This window comes from Bos mutus, chromosome 8 (genome assembly GCF_027580195.1).
Source record: "Bos mutus isolate GX-2022 chromosome 8, NWIPB_WYAK_1.1, whole genome shotgun sequence".
Taxonomy (NCBI): Eukaryota; Metazoa; Chordata; class Mammalia; order Artiodactyla; family Bovidae; genus Bos; species Bos mutus.
Genome location: NC_091624.1, coordinates 29,337,756 through 29,355,567, shown reverse-complemented (window position 1 = coordinate 29,355,567; position 17,812 = coordinate 29,337,756). Strand labels below are relative to the sequence as shown.

Below are 17,812 nucleotides of genomic sequence, written 5' to 3'. Positions count from 1 at the left end.
AGCATATCAAATTTGAGTGACTTTACTTAGTAATATTGCTCTTCACATTTCTCTGTTTTCTTAGTTTAAAATACAACATGCTTATTTCATATGGTGGGTTAATTTTGATTAACACATGCCAATAAGAAACTTAAAGGAGGCAATGCTAATTAGCTGTGGTGATTTGTGAAAAAATAAAAGATACTAACTTTTCACGAAGAGCTTGTCTGCTCAATGGTCCACAGGCATCCAGGGGGCCTTTGGTTTACTTGTATTAAATAGTCCTTCCACAGCAGCCACCTGAAAGCCATGGCTGATTTGGGAAATAAAAGATGCTAGGTCTCCCATAATTAAATTTTACAAATAATCTTAACAGGACTCACCAGATAGAGTGAAATTAATTAAAGTAGGATTGCCAGATAATTGGGTAGGGAAGATTTATCTCTCAGAAAACTACCCCCTCCAAACTAAAAATCTTTCCCATGGATTTAAAGAATAATCTTGTAGATAAAATAAAACATAAATCATACATCAAATCTGACCAAAACATTTAGCTTCCTAGAAACAATATACTTGGCTTTCCAGTGACTGAGGATATTGACTTAAGCTCTGAGAACTTCCAAGCCACAAACTGGAGAGCATTCAGAAATAAGCAACAGAATTTATATGGTGAAAAATGCTGTTATAGAAACAAAACATAACATTGTCCCTTAAATACACAATTAACCATTGTAAATTTGAATAATATGAAAAGGAGGTAGAGCTAGAGGGAAGATGGTGGGGTTAGGAAGGACCAGGAATCTGTCTCCCTATCCAGACAAAAATTATGCTGGCAGAATCTGTCTGTTGTAACTGTTTTGGAGTCTACTGAAGATTTCTATTCCTGGAGAAGCATTGGTCCTATAAATTGAAGTTGATTTTAGTCAATTTCAGCTTTTAGCACCATAGCAGTTACTCATCTCACACACCTTCAACCTTGTGCAGACAACCATGAACATGTTCCTGAAGCAGTTTTTATGTAGTTTTATGTATTTCCTGTTGTGGAAACAGGGTGAGCAATAAGGAGAATGACCCCCAAATATTGGAAATCTTCTTTTACTGCTGACTACTGCTTCTGATGACAGAAGTGTGGACACAGAGGCAGGCTGCCATTCTTGCAAGCCCCTCTTTATCTGGCTGAAGCAATTTCAAGAGGATGTATAAGTCCAGCACTTCTTTTTCTCTCTTAATTTTTCTTTCATTTTTGGGAGCCAGACATTTAAGAAGTAGGGCATTCTAAAGCAATCCCATATGTTAAGGGAATTAAGAAAGTCATAAATATCCTGGGAGGTAAGTAGCCTTTAAAAACACAACTGAAGGGGGAAACAAACATTTCTGTAATAATAGGGAGACTTTCAGCTCAGTTCCGTTGCTCAGTCATGTCCAACTCTTTGCAACCCCATGAACTGCAGCACGCTAGGCCTTCCTGTCCATCACCAACTCCTGGAGTTTACCCAAACTCATGTCCATTGAGTCAGTGATGCCATCCAACCATCTCATCCTTTGTCATCCCCTTCTCCTCCTACCTTCAATCTTTCCCAGCATCAGGGTCTTTTCAAATGAGTCAGCTCTTCACATCAGGTGGCCAAAGTACTGGAGTTTCAGCTTCATCAGTCCTTCCAATGAACACTCAGGACTGATCTCCTTTAGGATGGACTGGTTGGATCTCCTTGCAGTCCAAGGGACTCTCAAGAGTCTTCTCCAACACCACAGTTCAAAAGCATCAATTCTTCTGCACTCAGCTTTCTTTATAATCCGACTCTCACATCCATACATGACTACCGGAAAAACCATAGCCTTGACTAAATGGACCTTTGTTGACAAAGTAATGTCTCTGCTTTTTAATATGTAGTCTAGGTTGGTCATAACTTTCCTTCCAAGAGGTAAGCGTCTTTTAATTTCATGGCTGCAATCACCATCTGCAGTGATTTTGGAGCCCCCCAAAATAAAGTCAGCCACTGTTTACTGTTTCCCCATCTATTTGCCATGAAGTGATGGGACCGGATACCATGATCTTAGTTTTCCGAATGTTCAGCTTTAAGCCAACTTTTTCACTCTCCTCTTTCACTTTCATCAAGAGGCTCTTTAGTTCTTCTTCACTTTCTGCCATAAGGGTGGTGTCATCTGCATATCTGAGGTTATTGATATTTCTCCCAGGGAGACTTTAGTACCTCACTAATGAACAGTACAACCAGACAGAAGATACATAAGGAAATAGAGAACTTGAACAACGCAATTAACCACCTAGATCTGACATATACAGAATATTGTATCCAAAGCCCAATGGGATATTTTCCAGAAGAGATTATATGTTAGGCCGCAAATTAAGCCTCAGCAGATTTAAAAAGATAGACATCATACAAAATCTCTTCTACAATCACAATAGGATAGTTATACCAAAATCATGGTATACAATGAAAACATTGCTAAGAGGGAGTTTATAGCTAAATAATACGAAAAGATTGGAAAACTTCACTAAAGAGGCTAAGCCAGACTTATTTTAAAAACTGTATTCTAAAAAATAAAAAAAAAAAAAAAAAAAATAAAAAACTGTATTCTTTTCCCAAGAAAAATATATTAATAATATAAAAACAAATTACCAGTGTATTGTTGGTTATAAACATCATTCATGTACTCCTTCCTTTGATAAACCTTTATTATTGATAAGTAGGTGTAATGTGCCCAAGCTTAAAGAAGTCCGCACTTAGATGTTGTTCAGCTGCTGCTGCTGCTAAGTTGCATCAGTCGTGTCTGACTCTGTGCGATCCCATAGACAGCAGCCCACCAGGCTCCACCATCCCTGGGATTCTCCAAGCAAGAATACTGGAGTGGGTTGCCATTTCCTTCTCCAATACACGAAAGTGAAAAGTGAAAGTGAAGTCGCTCAGTCATGTCAGACTCTTTGAGACCCCATGACTTAGCCTCTTTAGTGAAGTTTTCCAATCTTTTCATATTATTTAGCTATAAACTCCCCCTTAAGCAGTGTTTTCATTGTATCCCAAAAAGACCCTACCAGGCTCTTCCGTCCATGGGATTTCACAGGCAAGAGTACTGGAGTGGGTTGCCACTGCCTTCCCCAGATGTTGTTCAGAGCTAAGTATGGTACGTGTCAGCGGCTGTCGTGCACTCTTTCATGCACAGAGGCTACTCTTTGCTCTTTTTTTTTTTTTCCCCTCTGAGGCATTTTATTTGTATGTATTACATCCCTAGAAAAAGAATCCAAGGATTTTCCCTCCTGTATGTTTTCGTCTTGCTTCTTCATGGTCCATGATGCCAGCTGAGGTTGTCAGTACAATGAAACCAAACTGACGGGATGGGAGCAGGTTATTCTGCCATTTTTCTAGATCTTTGAGTTGCACATCAAATCTAGGGCTGATCACTCCACACTTATTTAGCCTGCCTGTGAGGTTCACAACAATTTTCCCAGCCCTGTGATCATCAATGATTTCAAATTCGCCAATGTAACCATGCTTCATCATCACTGTTAGAAACCTGACGATGACTTTGGAGCACGGCCTAATAAGGACCTGGCGTTTGCCTCTCTTTTCGGCATTGTTGATACTCTTGAGAGCATCGGCCAGGACATTCATGCGCACCATTCTGGCGGCACGGAAAGATGGCGGAAAGAGCTACTCTTTGCTCTTAAAGATTACACAGAAAAGGCACATGTATAGGAAACATTGCTTGACAGCCTGAAGCGTACAGCAAGCAGACCAGAAAAAACACCTGTCATGATCCCCAGCATCCTGAAAACCCCTGGCACCAGTGGCAAGACAGTGCCACCACCCCTGCCTCAGCTGGATTGTTCTCTGTGAAATCAGGCAGAATTAGAAATCCCAGAGGCTTCTGATCCTCAACAGCCATTACAGATTTTGATCTGGGAAGTTGCTCAAACCTTGTAGCCTGGCTTGTATTTCCAGTGTGGTACTAGTAGGGCTTTACAGGAGGCCCCTGAAGTCTACCTGGTTTGCCTATTTGGAGACATCAGCATCTGTGCTGTCTGTACCAGAAAGGTCACCTTCATGTCCAGGAGCTGCCAGCTACAAAGGGGCTTCCATGGGACAAACACTTGGCTTGTAGACTCAGGATAAGATATTGCTCAGCCTCCTGCAGAGATTAGACATTGGGTTTGCTTTTTCCACGGATAAGTCACCAAAACATATGCTGTACATTGAAAAATAAAGGCCCAAACCCTCACTTCCATTTAAAATATGTGGATATAAAGCATTAGTTCAGGGAATAAAGTTGCACAATTGATGGCAACTTGGTGGCTTCTGTTGCATGCATAAATATGACTGCATCTTTTCACTACAACTTTCTATACTTATTTTCCTGTATCTTGTGAGTACAGTTTGTTTCTGCACTGTTCCAATAATTTTGACATGAAAATGTTATACTATCAAGTAAAAAACCACTTTGTCTCATCACTCCATTTGATTTCATCTCACCCACTGCTGAAGAATTTACAGGTATAGTCATGCCTTCACCACTGATGACTCTAAGTTTCCCTTAGGAATATGGAGGGGCCTCTGAGAATTGAGTTAAATATTTTTTTCCTATTAAAATTTCTTTTTTATTGGAGTATGTTGCTTTACAATGTTGTTAATTTCTAATGTACAACAAAGTGAATCAGCTTTGTATGTCAACCCAAGTGACATACATCCCCTCCCTTGGGAACCTCCCTCCCACCTCCCCATCCCATCCCTCTAGGTCATCACAGAGCACCAAGAAGTTTCCTGTGCTATATAGCAGGTTCCCACTAGCCAACTGTTTTATACATGGTCATGTATATATGTCACTCTACTCTCCAAATTTGTCTCATCAAGCTCAATCTTATCTCAAGGTCCTTCTCAAAATTCTCCACTGACCTTGAAGATGAGTTCTCAAACTCTGGCCCAAGTCATGCCCCCCAAAACTCTGTAACCTGGCAGGAGGCTATCTACTACTTGAAATGGTGTCTTTTTAAGGTTCTGACATAAGCTCTGGTAAAGAAGGAAAAATTTCATGCCTTTTGCCCATGATTAGGGCCAAATCACCTGCTGATCTCTAAATCTTTTGTCAGAGAGGTCACCATGAAGTGACTTCTGTACACAAGAGAACTCAAGATGCAGTTCCTGTGCTAAAAGGCATTAATGGAATCACCTTCAGTATAGCAAGGAAACAGGACTCAGGGCAGTAGTGACCATTAGAGGATGTGTGTGTGTGTGTGTTGCTGGTTCTATCTTAAAGCGTGACTTCTGTCTAGAATAGTTATACATCTGCTGTGTAACTCCTACCCTGGATGCAAGAACTTGTAACAGAGAACCCAAGTGACAATATTCCAGTTTAGTTCAGACTTCTATCAGAGAGAAGCTCTGGGGGGAAGGGGAGAGATAGTCACAGGTGGTGATTTTCCTGCTGTTGTGGAAAAGAAATTTCCTGGGAGTTGGACACTTGGAAATTTGGCTGAGGTACATAGGCCAGTGCACAGGTCTGAAGCTTCCAAAATTTCAGGAATTGTATCATCAGATAAAAAGTAATGCCTCAAGAATATGAGGAATTCCCACCTATATCAAGGCTGAATCTCCTTTAGGCCTAATGTATTTTTTATTATATCAGCTAAAATCTTGCTTTAAGCTCTGTTTTTAATAGTAGTAGTAAAATAGGTAATGGTTTGCTGTTGTTCAGTTGCTAAGTCAAGTCTGACTCTTTGCTATCCCATGAACTGCAGCACACCAGACTTCACTGTCCTTCACTGTCCCCCGGAGTTCACTCAAACTCATGTCCACTGAGTTGATGATGCCATCCAACCATCTCATCCTCTGTCACCCTCTTCTCCTCCTGCCCTCAATCTTTCCCAGCATCAGGGTCTCTTCCAGTGAGTCAGCTCTTTATATTAGGAGGCCAAAGTATTGGAGCTTCAGCATCAGTCCTTCCAATGAATATTCAAGGTTGATTTCCTTTCACAGTGACTGGTTTGATCTCTTTGCTGTCCAAGGAACTCTCAAGAGTCTTCTCCAGCACCACAATTCAAAAGATAATGGTTAGTTATTACTTATTGCTCATTTACTCTGTGCCAGGCATAGTTCAAAATAACTGACATATAGATTAACTCAGAAAATGCCCTCAAGAAGCATTGTAGGTAATTACCATCATTATGCACCCCTACCAAATGAGGAAACTGAGGGATATAAAGGAGAACTGCCTTGCCCAAGGTCACACAGCCACATGGGAGGGAGAAGGGAATAAATATACAAGGAGTAAAGCAAGTGAACCATGTGACGAATTCAGAATCTGAGTCCCATAATATGCTGGAGATCCAAAATTCACTTCTATAATCTTTAAAGTCAGATATATTGATGTGTAATTTATATAAATATGTGGCTCAGATGGTAAACAATCTGCCTGCAATGCTGGAGACCGAGGTTTGATCTCTGGGTCAGGAAGATCCCCTGGAGGAGACTATGGCAACCCCCTCCAGTATTCTTCCCTGGAGAATTCCATGAACAGAGGAGTCTGGCAGGCTACAGTCCATGGAGTTGCAAACAGTTGGACACGATTAAGCGACTAACATGAACATGCATTTTTGATACCTTCTGATGAGTTTTGAAAATTTATATACCTTTGTAAATACCATCACAATCTGCATAGAACTTTCTGTCATATTAAAACATTCCCTCGTTCCCCTACCAAATTAATCTTCACCCCACACCAGGGCAACCAATGGGCTGCTTCCTATCCCTCTAGATTAGACGTCTTTCCTAGAATTTTGCATAAATAGAATCATACAGCTCTACTTTCTGGTGCCTGGCTTCCTTTGCTCAGCCTGATCTTATTATTAATGTTGTTACATGTATTAGTGTAATATTAATAGGTTCTTCATTTTCACTACTGAGTGGTATTCCATTGTTAGGCAACATCACTGACTATACATCTATCTGCTGATGGACATTTTGGTTCTTTCTAACTTGGGGATAGTATAAATAAAGATTCTATGAACATTTTAATACAATTCTTTTTAAAAAATTATTTTATTTTTTACAATAATTTAAGTTTTGCTAGGCGTAAACACCTAGAATTGAAATGGTTGGTTTTAGATAAGGTAGCATTACTTTTGGAGAAGGCAATGGCACCCTACTCCAGTACTCTTGCCTGGAGAATCCCATGGACGGAGGAGCCTGGTGGGCTGCAGTCCATGGGGTCGCTGGGAGTCAGATACGACTGAGCAACTTCACTTTCACTTTTCACTTTCATGCATAGGAGAAGGAAATGGCAACCCACTCCTGTGTTCTTGCCTGGAGAATCCCAGGGACGGGGGAGCCTGGTGGGCTGCCGTCTTTGGGGTCACACAGAGTCGGACACGACTGAAGTGACTTAGCAGCAGCAGCAGCAGCAGCAGCAGCATTACTTTTACAAGGAATTATCAAATGGATTTTTAATGCTATCACATTATAGCATTATAGTTTTAATTTACACTTTCCTGATGATTAAAGCTTTGGAATCTTTTCTAGTACTTACTGGCTATCTATATATCTTCTGCTGTGAAATACCTGTTTTAATCTTATCTTTTTTCCCAATTTAAACTGAGTTGTTTGTATTATTGGGCTTCTCTGGTGGACTCAGATGATAAACAATCCACCTGCAATGTGGGAGACCTGGGTTTGATCCTTGGGGTGGGAAGATCTCTTGGAGAAAGGAATGGCTACCCACTCCAGTATTCTGGCCTGGAATTATTGCATTATGAACATGGAATATTGTGAATTTCAGTACTTTGACAGATACATCTATTAGAGACATTTTCTCCCAATGTGTGATTTTTTTGTTTTCAAAATAAAATCTTGAAAAGCAAACACTTTAAATTTTAATAAACTCCAGCTTATCTTTTTTGCTTTTATGTCTCACACAATTCTTTGTATTACATCTTAAAAATCTCTCCATGCTTCAAAGCAGTTTCTATGTTTCCCAACAGAAATTTTATACTGTTAGCTATTTTAAGTTTATAATCTATTTGGAATAAAACTTTAATTATTGTATAAATATCAAGGTGCATTTGAAATATGTGAATATCCAATTATTTTATCATCATTTCCATATCAAATTACCCAGGAACATATGTCAAAAATCAACTAACAACTCTCAGTTACATTTCAGATCATTAGAGAGCAGGAAAAAGCATTGTTTCTATTCTTAAATAAGAAGATAGCTGGGAAGAGTTTCAATTAACAACTTTTTTTTGACTACATCAGATATCTGAGATTATGGGGCAAAAAACGAGTCCAAAGTCTGGAGAGCTAGGTAGCTGCAGGGAGAAACGAGAACTCAAGCAGTTGTTTAACTGAGACAGAGAATGCCACAAACCATATAAAATGATTGTAAAAAAAGCTAAATAACATTCAAGATCAGATAGGTTAGTTCAGAAGAGAGAGAAATTATAGTAAAATTTAAATGCTGGAAATAAAAAAAAACCAACAAATGAAGAATGCCTTTTAAGGGATGGATTATCAGTATACTTGATACAACTGAGGAAGGATTCAGTGACATTGAAGAGAGGCAGGATACAAACACATTTACATAAATTTGTATGTGTGTAGGCTTCAACACAATATTTGTATTAGTGACCCTGAGATAATACAAAAGTACACAGAAAACAGGGTTTGTCTTTGTTGAAAAAAGACAGCTTAGTAAAAATGGCCTTTCCTATATGCACATGTCAGGAGGCAACAAGAGAAAAGAAATGTGGTATAGGATTTCGAATTTTCAGATACTTCCTGTGAAAGGTTTATTTGTTATTAGTATACATGTAGATGATGTATTAATATCAGAACAGTTACTAAATAAGGGGTACATAATTCTATTACAATGCTGTAGACTTCTAGGATACACACAAAACAAACATTTAAGTGGCATGCACATACAAACTGATGTAGACAACAGAAAACTCAGAAAATATTCGCATATATTCAACACTGTGTAACTTATACCCATTTATTTCTTATTTTTAAAAATCTTCTTATTCTAGTAAATGTCCATGAACCAATACTGTTATAGTTCATTAAATGTCTTAATATTACACAAGAAACAACAGTTTTGATTAACATAAAGGCTATTATTAACTTTCTCAAACTGATAAATTTTTCCCTTATAACAAACTCTGAGTGATATTAAACTTTGATGACTCATTAAAAGCTTTGACATATTCAAATTGAGCTTTGGCAGCTCAATTATCAGATATTCAATGAGATCTCATTTTTTGGGTAATGGATTACCTATATATGCAGTAATATTAGATATCTTCCCCTGATACTCACCTGATGAGGAAGAGATATGGACAAAAGCTATGGTCATTCAGGATTTGCCAGGGGTTTTTCCTGTGTGATATTTCTGATATACTTCACTGAGTTCACATGTCCACAGAAATCATATTCATAGGTTTGAGTATATGTCAGTATTAAGTATACTTGAACCTGCAGAAGCTCAGCAAAGAACAATTCTATTTCCTCATAGCAAAATGTCTGTGTACATGCAGGAGAAAATTCCATTCAATATTTATTCTTTGGCCCTGTTTCTTTCTATTTTGTACTCTTTCATCTTCTGTGCATAAGCCCCTTGGTTTTGCTGGGGGTAATATCCACTGCATTCTGACAAGGGACAGGAGAAAACATTAAGAATTTGAGAGATGTATTTAGTAAGACTTGTCATTAAGCCCTACATTTCACTATCTAGAGGTTAAAAATAGGATTTCAAGTTGGATGACAGTGGTTGAGAAATTTAAGCTAGGTATGGCATTAGAAAAAGAGGAAATGGTTATTGGTGAACAATGAATATATCATTATGTCATATATCATATGACATATGTCATTATATGTCATATAGTTATTACCCTTATGTTAGTCAAATAGAGGTTGGACATAGTAGAAGGATTCCCCACATCCATTACCTTGTTTTCTTGTCTGTTTTAATATACTGTAAGGTCTCTACCCTTTATGTTATTTTCTGCTTATTGAAAAAACTGGTGTTTGACTAACAGTTCTCACATTTACTCCATTCCCAATTTTCTCACTGTTTGATTTCTCTGATGATGAGTGAATTTTGATTTGCTGGGACAAAGTTATGACATATTCATTATATTCCCAGAGTTCTTCTGCAGTGTGAGTTTTCTAAGGATTGAATGCCTAGAGTATTTCTTGTATTATTTTAGTTTCTTTACTGGATTGAATTCTCTGATCTACAATGAGGACTATACTCAAGATGAAACTGCCCATATAAAATATATTCCAAGAGATTTGCTCATGTTAAGTTTTCTGATGTTGAGTAAACCAGTATCTTGCATAAGAACTTCCAAGTTTTTATTATATTCTTAGGAGTTCTCTCATATGTATTTTGTATTGTGAGACTTTATTTTCAGCTCAGAGTTTTTCCATCTTCATTATATTTATATTTTTATTTCCCTGTATGGGCTTTCTGATGTTCTCTAAGGCTTGATTTTTGACTGAAAGTTTTTCCACATTTATCACATTTGTAGGGTTTCTCTCCAGTGTGAGTTCTCTGATGTACTCTGAGGTTTGATTTCTGGCTGAAAGCTTCACCACAGTGATTACAATTATAGGGTTTCTCTCCTGTATGAGTTCTCTGATGTTTTCTTAGGACTGACTTCTCACTGAAAGATTTGGCACATTCACTACATCCATAGGGTTTCTCCCCAGTGTGAGTTCTCTGATGTCCTCTAAGATTTGATTTCTGCCTGAAAGTTTTTCCACACTCATCACATTTATAGGGTTTTTCCCCAGTGTGAGTTCTGTGATGTACTCTAAGGTTTGACTTCTGGCTAAATGCTTCCCCACAATGATTACATGTATAGGGTTTTTCCCCTGTGTGAATTCTATGATGTCCTCTGAGTTGTGATTTCTGGCCAAATGCTTTCTCACACTGATTACATTTATAGGGCTTCTCCCCTGTATGAGTTCTATGATGTTTCCTTAGGCCTGACTTCAGTTTGAAAGCCTTCCCACATTCATCACATTTATATGGTCTTTCACCTGTGTGAGTTCTCCGATGATTTCTTAGGCCTGACATATGGCTGAAAGATTTTCCACATTCATTACATTCAAAGGGTCTCTCTCCTGTATGAATTCTTTGATGTACTATGAGAATTGATTTATAGTTGAAAGATTTCCCACATTCATTACATTCAAAAGGTTTCTCTCCTGTGTGAGTTCTCTGATGTATTCTTAGTCCTGACTTTGCACTGAAAGCTTTCTCACATCCGTCGCATTTATAGGGTTTCTCTCCTGTGTGAGTTCTCTCATGTTTTCTTAGACGTGACTTCTCACTGAAAGCTTTCCCACATTGATGACATTCAAAGGGTTTCTCCTCCATGTGACTTTTCTGAGGCTGAATCAGGCATGAAGTTTTACTGCAGGATTTTCCACATTCATTACACTCATAGGGTTTCAACACTGTTTGAGTTTTCTTATGCACATTGCAAGCTGACTGGTAACCCAAAGTGTCTGTACATGTGCCATAGTCATAGGTTTGTTCTATTGTGTGAATTCTCTGATGCACTGGGAGGGTTGAATTATGGCTGAAATTCTTTCCATATTCAAAGGATTTCACCCCTGTATAAAATTTTTCCTGTTCTTTAGTGTGTAATTTTTGGCTGAAAGATTTCCCTTCTATGTCAGTTTTTTGAGTGATCCTACTAAAATTATTTCTGTTTTTAGTACATTCATATTTATTAAACTCATAGTGACTCTTCTCCTCTGGATGACTGCTCTGAGAAACTATCAAGGTTGATTTCTCATGTTGGTTTTCCCCAAATTTATTGAATTCATAAGGTTTCATTTTTGGATGGGTACTCTTAGACATAACAAGGGCAGTCTTTTCAAGAAAATCTTTTCTACATTCATTATATTCAAAAGCTTGCTGCAAAGTCTGAATTGTCTGATGCTGGATAACTTTGTCTTTATGTCCAAAGGTTTTCACATTTTTACTACAAACAAAAGAATTCTCTCCAGTATTAGTTCTGCCGTCCTTAATACTGAAAAGCCAATTCTCACATACATTAGGCGCATAAGTCTTTTTTGAATATTGACAGTGTGGGGCCAGTGAGCTAAGAAGCAAGTAAGTAGACCCTGTAGTGTCAAATTTACAGGGTATTGTTTCTGCAGGAAAAATGTTTATGTCCAGAGTACATGGTTTTCCTGATATTTCTTGTTCCATAGTCAATGATTTGTTGATGAATAAAACTTGCCTCAAACATTTGCCTTGGTTTTCTAGGCTCTCCTCTAAGAGTTCATCAGGTTGGAATTCTTCTAAAAATGAGAAAATTAAAAATATTTTATGATACTTAACACACTTATAAAATGAGATTTATATACCTATGCCCCATTATGTGTTTGACTCCTTGGTGTCTGGCTCAGTTTCTTTCCCCAAAATAATTTCAAGTTTATATTCTCTCTTCTTTTGTTGTTAAAAACTTTTTCTAGTGGAAAAAGAGAGAGCAATCTAGAAATGAAATTACACATATCTTTGGTAACTTAAACCATAATTTTCAAAACTGGAAAAAGAAGAGGATATAAAGGAAAGCAACAATTAAGAAAAGAGAATATATTTAAGAGAGCTGAATCCTGGGAACAGAGAAAACAAAGACTGGAATGAATTCGACAAGGATTTTGCTCTAAGTACATAACAAAATGTATCAATGGAGAATTGCTTTTAGTGGCTTTACTGAGATAGAGTTTGCCTTAGGGAAGCACACCAGTGACTATATTCACAGTGAAACATAGAGTACAATGATAAGAAAACCACTAGTCTGTATGTTTCCAACTGGAGCTCCACCCTGGTCTGGGAACTAAGATTCTGCAAGCTACATGTATGGCAAACAAACAAACAAAAATCATGGCACCAACTTTCTTACGTTGAAAGAAAGAATCAGAAACATAAGTGTATAGGTGGAAGTGAGAAACCTGATGAGAGTTAAAGTAATTTTTCTGCCTGTGTTGGAGTTACCCCTCTTTCCTGGTTCTAGTGCCTTGGTATTATATCAGGGTTGTTCAGTAGTGAATCCCTCTTAATCATCAAATCTTTACTTTCCTTTTTTTTAATTTGTTCACTTATGTCCTCCAGACTAGTCTTGCTCCTGTCCAATCCTTAATTTCCATCTATTTTCCCACATATCTAGTTTTTATTCACTGCAAGATCTTAAGGATTATGTTTCAAGTTGGCCCTAAAAATCTTTTAAGTATCCTTTTTTATATTTATTTACCACAAATTTCCTATGAACATTTGACTGCTATTGTCCTCTTGTTACCCACACTCCATGCAAAAATGTCATGCCCATGCTAAAAATATTTGAAGGCTTTGGTTATACTACCTTAGGTACCAACAGATGAAAGATTAAAGTGATGTAATTCAGAAAAAGAAAGTTTTACACTAACTATATGCTCATTATGTGTTCTTGCTACCAATCCTCTTAGCATGAGCATGCATGCATACTCAGTTGTGTTTGATTTTTTGCAAGCCCATGGACTATAGTCCACCAGGCTCCTCTGTCCATGGAATTTCCCAGGCAAGAATACTCGAGTGGGTTGCCATTTCCTCCTCCAGGGGATCTTCCTGACCCAGGGATCGAACCCAGGTTTCCTGTCTAGTACACATTATTTTCTGCTCTAATTTTTGATAGCGTATCAGTCCTCATTAAGTGGTTCATTTCCAACAATAACTTCATACTCACATTCTTTCCCTAAATTATCCTCCATTCTAGCCTTAGAACCCTTGAGAACGTAGGTGCCCTTCAGGTAGGGCACACTATTTTCCCAAATCTTAACAACAAAAAACAAAATTTGTAACATCCTTCTCACAAATTTAAGCAACATTTATTTTAAGACCTGAAAGAAGCTACTACCTGTATATCATTCACTTTATAAAGGGATAAAAGCACCCATATCTGTGACTTTACAGTAAATACCCATCACCAAAATCAAGAGGCATCTTAAAATTGAAGGAAAACCCATAAATGAGAAGCATTTTCTCTTTCTTGGTTGTACCTAAAATAATAGTTCACATTTTAATCTATAGCACCATAGCTATGCTTTATGAAGCTTTGCTCACTTTTCCAAAATAAAACCTTCACTGTGATATTCTTTGCATCCCTCTATAAATTTAGTTATGTACCGTGTTTGCATAGCTTTGTTTTCAGAACATACTACATTCATCTTTATAAAATATGCTATTTATATTTCTAGATAAGAGGTTGGTAAACTTTTTCTGTGAAAGGCCACAGAGTTAATGATTTAGGCTTTACTGGTTATTCAGTCTCTACTGTAGCTATTCAAGTCTGCCTTGTAGCTTGAATACGTAAACAAATGGATATTGCTGTGTTCCAATAAATGTTTCTTTGCCAAAACAATCAGTAGGCAGGATTTGGCATGTGGGCCACAGTTTGCCAGGCACTCTTCTAGAGTCCTGGAGAAGGAAATGGCAATCCACTCCAGTACTCTTGCCTGGAAAATTCCATGGATGGAGGAGCCTGGTAGGCTACAGTCTATGGGGTCGCAAAGAGTCAGACACGACTGAGCGACTTTAGTTTCTTTCTTTCTATAGTTCCTTTTGGAGAAGGAAATGGCAACCCACTCCAGTGTTCTTGCCTAGAGAATCCCATAGACGGAGGGGCCTGGTGGGCTGCAGTCTATGGGGTTGCAAAGAGTCAGACATGACTGAGCAACTAACACACACACACACACACACACACACACACATTCTAGAGTCCACAGGGTGTGAAACAAAATTAGAGAGGGATATTAAGGTTGACTACTTCTAATGAGTTCCTGTTTCTCCTTATAACTCTTGCAGTTTTTTGTTTTTTGAATCTTGATGACAATTTATTTGGTGTACTAATATTTTGAACTTTTCTATATCCTTTAAAAATTATCTTCTTTAGCATTATCAAAATGTCCTTTTTCCACCTGTTTTTGACCTGAACTGAACTTTGAAATAAATAAACACTGAGTTGCTTTTATGTTTACTGGCTTAATAATCCATGACTGCATTTTCAAACTTCCTAAACTATTTTGTAGATGTACTATTTGATGGGCTTCCCTAGTGGCTCAGTGGTAAAGAATCTGCCTGCCAAACAGGAGACGTGGATTCGATCCCTAGGTTGGGAAGATCCCTTGGCTAATGAAATGGCAACCCACTCCAGTATTCTTGCCTGGGAAATCCCATGGACAGAGGAGCTTGGAGGGCTACAGTCCATGGGGTCGTGAAAGAGTCAGACATGACTTAGTGACTAAGCAAGAACAATTTCTTTGATACAATATGATAGCCTTTTCTCTTAATAGGTGTATTTAATCCATTTACATTGAGAGTTGATATGTCAGATATGTTTGTCTTCCTCTGTTTTATGTTGTATGTTTGCATAGCTTTTGTGGTGAAAATTTTTAACACAGCAGGCCTAGACTGTTACCCTTAGAAAAGCCTGCTTACAAGATGAGCCCTTAACTAGCATTTGGGAACTCAGATTTCAAGATGGTTACCAGGATTCCCAGAATTGCTAAGAGGGGCTCAATGTGCTTAAACTGTTTGTACAAAAAATATATTTATACTGAATAATTAGCTTCTATCAGAAAGCCTAGAATTTTGATATATGGGTGCCTACAGTAAAAACTCTGGGTTCAGTTCAGTTCAGTTGCTCAGTCTTGTTCGACTCTTCGCAACCCCATGAATTGCAGCACGCCAGGCCTCCCTGTCCATCACCAACTCCCAGAGTTCACTCAGACTCACGTCCATCGAGTCAGTGATGCCATCCAGCCATCTCATCCTCTGTCGTCCCCTTCTCCTCCTGCCCCCAATCCCTCCCAGCATCAGACTCTTCATTGCAAATGAACTTTCCAGGTAGATATTTCACACGAGTTGTCATAACTGGTTTTCTACTGACTTTGCCCCATACATCTGTTCTCTTTACTGATTTTGCTCTGTATGATTTCACGGTATAAATCTTAGTTACGAGTATGCCTGTGTGCTGAGTCCTCCAGGTGAATTAATAAACCTGATGATGATCCTGAGGACCCTGATACAGTATTTATAAGAAATTTCTCTACTAATAGGTCTGTTTTCTTTAGTCTGTCAAATGTAAATAACTTTTAACAATTAGGAGGGTTGCACTTTGCTCTAGTCTTTATCCTTTCTAACTATACAATTTCTTAATCATCTATTAATTTTGATTGTATCTAGTAATTTATTATATAATGATAAAATTAATTTATTTCTCTCTTCTGCTCTGTTACTCCCAATTTCAGTTTATTAACTTTTCTTAGTTTTTATCTTTTTACTGTTAAATATGCATCCATTACTTAATTTTTCAGTTTCAAAGGGTATACTTAGCTCCCATCTTCTAAAGATGAGAATATCAACATGCTTACATTCCATTGCTTTTAGTTGTCCCCTTCTCACATTTTATTAGATTTATTATTTCTAAAATTTCAAATGTAAAGACCTCTAATAGGAGAGTGCTGAAAAACATTTCAAACTGCTGACTTCTATCTAGGTGATCACTTCGGATCTGATTTTCTTGGATGCCTTCTGCCAGTATTCAGTAACTCACCTGGGGAACTTCTGTTTATAAATTCTTTCTCTAATAACCATGGATCTTCTCCTTGTTCCAACATGAAGATCAGTTCTGGCTTTGTAAAGCAGTACCCTGTAAATGGGAAATACTTTAGCACTTGAGTTAGCTGCATAGGTTTCGTTGTTTCTGAATGTGAAGAAAGGTACAGCTTCAGAAATGGCACATTGAGGGTGCTTGCTAGAATTTTTTTTGGTGGAGGGAATGATAGCAAAAACCATTTTCTTATACTTATAAAGGATCACTCTTCTTAAACCCGTAAGTCACAAGCCTAAATAACATTAAGTTCTAAAATTGTCAATGTCTGTTCCTTAAACAAGATTTCATCAGGACTGACTCTATAGCCAGCCATAATGGAGTAGAAGAACCAATTTACCTCTCCATGAGGGCTTCTCAGGTGGTGCTAGTGGTAAAGAACCTGCCTGCTAATGTAGGCAATGCGGGTTACATCCCTAGGTGGGCATGGTAATCCACTCAACTATTCTTGCCTGGAGAATCCCATGGACTGAAGAGCCTGGTAGGCTACAGTCCATGGGATCACAGAGTTGGACACGACTGAAGCAACCACACACACACACAAACACACACACACACCTCCATATCAGACATCTAAACAAACCATACAAAGTGTATGAAATGGGTTTTAGACTTTAGAAAACAGGCAATACAGACAGTGATACTTGAGAACAGAGAAACAAATGAGGTGAGCCCTGTGATTACCAAAGCTTATTGCTTAGAGAGTTTTCAACCCTAAACAAAAAGAGACCACCAAAACCGCTTGGTGGACTCACTAAGTTAAGGCGATAGAATTGGACCTCAAGAAAGTCATGACAAATAGGATTTGTAAGAGAAAATACAAGAGAAGAAAGATACAGAGTCTTTGATCTGCAGAAGGGTCTCCTGAGTACTAACTTTTGAAAATGTAAGGAAAACACTTGAGGTTGGGGAAAAACCAGTGGAAAAGCATAGGCTGAAATTTCACAAAGCACACAGAGAGATATAAAACTTCCTAACCCATGGCCAATTGGATACAGTAACCAGAAGGGCATTTATTGCCTTGGTAGGGGGGCCAAATAAGTCTGAGAGTAAAATGAGTTCTGAATCCAATATAACAAACCTTAAAGCAAACCTTAAAAGGATTAAAGTAATTCCAAGTAATTTAAATTCATCCTAGGAAAGGGCCCAGAAGATTTC

The 17,812-nt window shown here is 38.0% G+C and overlaps 1 protein-coding gene and 1 non-coding gene across 2 annotated transcripts in view; both read right to left on the bottom strand.

Annotated features, from left to right (window-relative positions):
- Positions 1 to 3,192: 3,192 nt before the first annotated feature.
- On the bottom strand, positions 3,193 to 3,665 carry LOC102285558 (small ribosomal subunit protein uS8). Its single transcript, XR_001351734.2, has one exon. It is a non-coding gene; the product is annotated as a small ribosomal subunit protein uS8 (transcript).
- Positions 3,666 to 6,046: 2,381 nt separating this feature from the next.
- The window catches only part of ZNF782 (zinc finger protein 782), a 90,833-nt gene continuing 79,067 nt past the window's right edge, over positions 6,047 to 17,812 (bottom strand). The window contains exons 4-5 of the mRNA XM_070375287.1: positions 16,598 to 16,693; positions 6,047 to 12,308 (exon numbers count right to left, since the gene is read on the bottom strand). Of these exons, the coding sequence (XP_070231388.1) occupies positions 10,438 to 12,308; positions 16,598 to 16,693 (1,967 nt within the window). The 3' untranslated portion in view covers positions 6,047 to 10,437. The remainder of the gene's footprint in view (positions 12,309 to 16,597; positions 16,694 to 17,812) is intronic.